This window comes from Castanea sativa, chromosome 6, assembly GCF_040712315.1.
Source record: "Castanea sativa cultivar Marrone di Chiusa Pesio chromosome 6, ASM4071231v1".
In the NCBI taxonomy this organism is placed as follows: Eukaryota; Viridiplantae; Streptophyta; class Magnoliopsida; order Fagales; family Fagaceae; genus Castanea; species Castanea sativa.
In genome coordinates, this window is record NC_134018.1 from 19,349,783 (window position 1) to 19,352,463 (window position 2,681).

Consider the following 2,681-nt stretch of genomic DNA (forward strand, 5'->3'; position numbering starts at 1 on the left):
AAAGGTAGATAGCAATTATTTACATGCGAATTTATTATTATTATTATTATTATTATTATTATTTTTTACCTATCACACTTTGCACTGTTAAAAAGTTGCTCAAATTTTTGTAATTCTAATTTTTTTTTCTTCTTATTTTCAAATTTTTGGTAAGATAAAAAAGCAGTCATCTTAGCTGTCATGTGTCCTCTAAATCAGAGAGAAAATAAAATGAGGCCAAAAGAAATGATGGACCCCACAAATTTTGGTACTTTTGCCGTACTCACATTTTGCACCCAAGTGTCTCTCACCCTCTCTCTTATTTAAATACCCTCTCTGCCTCTCGTTACAAACACAAAGGCTCAGCACCACCACCGCAAGCTCTAAAAGCTAGGCTAGCACAAGCAAACCCACTTCTCAGTTTCTCTTAGCTGAAGTTTTTGTTTTCACAAAACAAAAACAGGTATATCACTTAGCTAGTTTTTGCATGGCAGTGAGCTTGTTGGCACACGTGGTAATATCAGACCTCTGTCTTGGCAAGCCAGCCTTGAGGTCCTTACCCATCTCAGCCACCATTGCTGACGCCTTGGCTGCTTTGAGAAACTCTGAAGACAACTTCATCAGCATATGGGACTGTGCTGATCACCACGCTGCTCACTCAGTCTCAGTTAATGTTGGTGGTGATCACCGGAGCTGTACATGTACATGTGTTGGCAAGGTGTGCATGGTAGATGTGATATGCTATCTTTGCAAAGATGACAGCTTGTTGTCTCCTTCTACAGCTCTTAAGGCACCTGTCTCTGCAATCTTGCCAAAGATTCCAGGACTCGTGATGCATTTGGAACCATCTTCAAGGTACTATTCATTGACACTGGTCACAAATTTTGGATCTTTTGTCCATTTTATGTTCTTGATGTTCACAAAATTTATCTATTTTTTGAGTTTGTTTACTTTTTTCAACGCAAGGACTCATCTGGGTTTTCCTTAAATTTCGATTTTAATGTCCCTATAGGAGTTTTTTCATGATTTTAAATGCTTGATTGAAGTTCATGAGTTGTGTGATTTAGTTCTTTTGCTGAAATTTAAGGGGTGTTCACACTAGTTAGGTTGTTATTTTTTTACTAATATATTTGTTGATCAAGCAGGGTAGAAAATTCATTAATTATTTCATAGATGTAAACCGTTTAATTTTCATTTCTTCAGTTACAGACAATTCTGATTGAAGTTAAAAGTTTTCTATTTGATTTTTTCCAGACCCATTAAGATAATTCTCTTCTTTGTTTTTGTTTAATTTCATGAATTAAAAGCATTCTTGTCATTTCCATGTAATATTTCTAGTTTTAATGTAAAATCTGACCCAATTTATCCAAGCCTCCTCTGTTTCTTGCATAACATGGATCTGTGATTTTTGTTCTTTTTCAGCTTATTAGAAGCCATTGATCTCATCCTTGAGGGAACCCAGAACCTAGTGGTACCAATACAAACCAGAATAAGCAACTATTCAAGAAGAAAACAGCTTCAAAAGCCATCAACCACAGGGTTTGCAACTACCATCCACAACGGCTTTGAATACTGCTGGCTAACTCAAGAGGACATAATCCGATTCCTCCTCAGCTCCATTGGCCTATTCTCTCCAATTCCAGCACTCTCTATTGACACTCTTGGCATTATCAACACTGACATCTTAGCCATTGACTATCACTCTCCAGCCTCATCAGCAGTAAAATCTATATCACGTTCATTAGCTGAACAAACTTCTGTTGCTGTTGTTGACAGTGAGGGAACTTTGATAGGGGAGATCTCGCCCTTCACGCTCGCCTGCTGCGACGAAACGGTTGCTGCAGCCATCACAACCTTGTCCTCTGGGGACCTAATGGCCTACATTGATTGTGGAGGGCCTCCAGAAGATTTAGTCAGGTTGGTTAAAGCAAGGTTGAAGGAAAAGAATCTAGATGGCATGTTGGAAGCTTATATTCAATCAGCTTATTCAAGTAGCACATCATCTTCATCTGATGATGAGTCTTCATTATCTCCTCCAAGGTCAGGAAAGTATAGCAGGTCTATGAGTTACTCAGCCAGGATGGTGAGGAGGGCAGAGGCAATAGTTTGTCATCCCAAGAGTTCTTTGGTGGCAGTGATGATTCAAGCAATTGCTCATCGTGTGAATTATGTTTGGGTTATTGAGGATGATTGTAGCTTGGTTGGAATTGTCACATTTTGTGAAATGTTAAAGGTTTTCAGGGAACATTTAGGGTCAATGGGTTAGAATGTTTAAGTAAAGTTTTGGGCTCATCCTCATTATCTGGTGGTGGGCTAAAGATGATGGTAGGGGAAAAGGTTAAAAAGCAAGAAAGTGTTGTGAATATGAGACTTTTTTGTTCTTAATATTATTGAAGTTGGGTCTTTGTTTGTATGATTAATTTTGTGTCTGTGTCTTTTTTTCCCTAAATACACATTTTAATTTGCTTTTGGTGGGGTTTGTTTTTTTAATGTTTGTTACATGAACAGAAAATTAAGCATAGGCAGAGATTTGAGATCTTTTGTCTCCTTGTTTTCATTTAAAGGTATTTGCCTTTAGTTCATGATTCTGTTTGGATGTTTATATGTCATGTTCTGAGACTTGTTGGCTTTAATTCAATATATAAATCAAAAGGAGTTATTCTGGGTCTACCATATTATCCACAAGCATGTGGACACAACTG

At 37.6% G+C, this 2,681-nt stretch overlaps 1 protein-coding gene across 1 annotated transcript; it reads left to right on the forward strand.

The window, feature by feature from the left end:
- Positions 1 to 330: 330 nt before the first annotated feature.
- LOC142641441 (CBS domain-containing protein CBSX5) lies at positions 331 to 2,449 on the forward strand. Its single transcript, XM_075815878.1, has 2 exons — positions 331 to 834; positions 1,402 to 2,449. Exons 1-2 carry the CDS (start codon positions 467 to 469, stop codon positions 2,243 to 2,245), a joined length of 1,212 nt encoding a protein of 403 aa, XP_075671993.1. The 5' UTR covers positions 331 to 466; the 3' UTR covers positions 2,246 to 2,449.
- Positions 2,450 to 2,681: the final 232 nt, after the last annotated feature.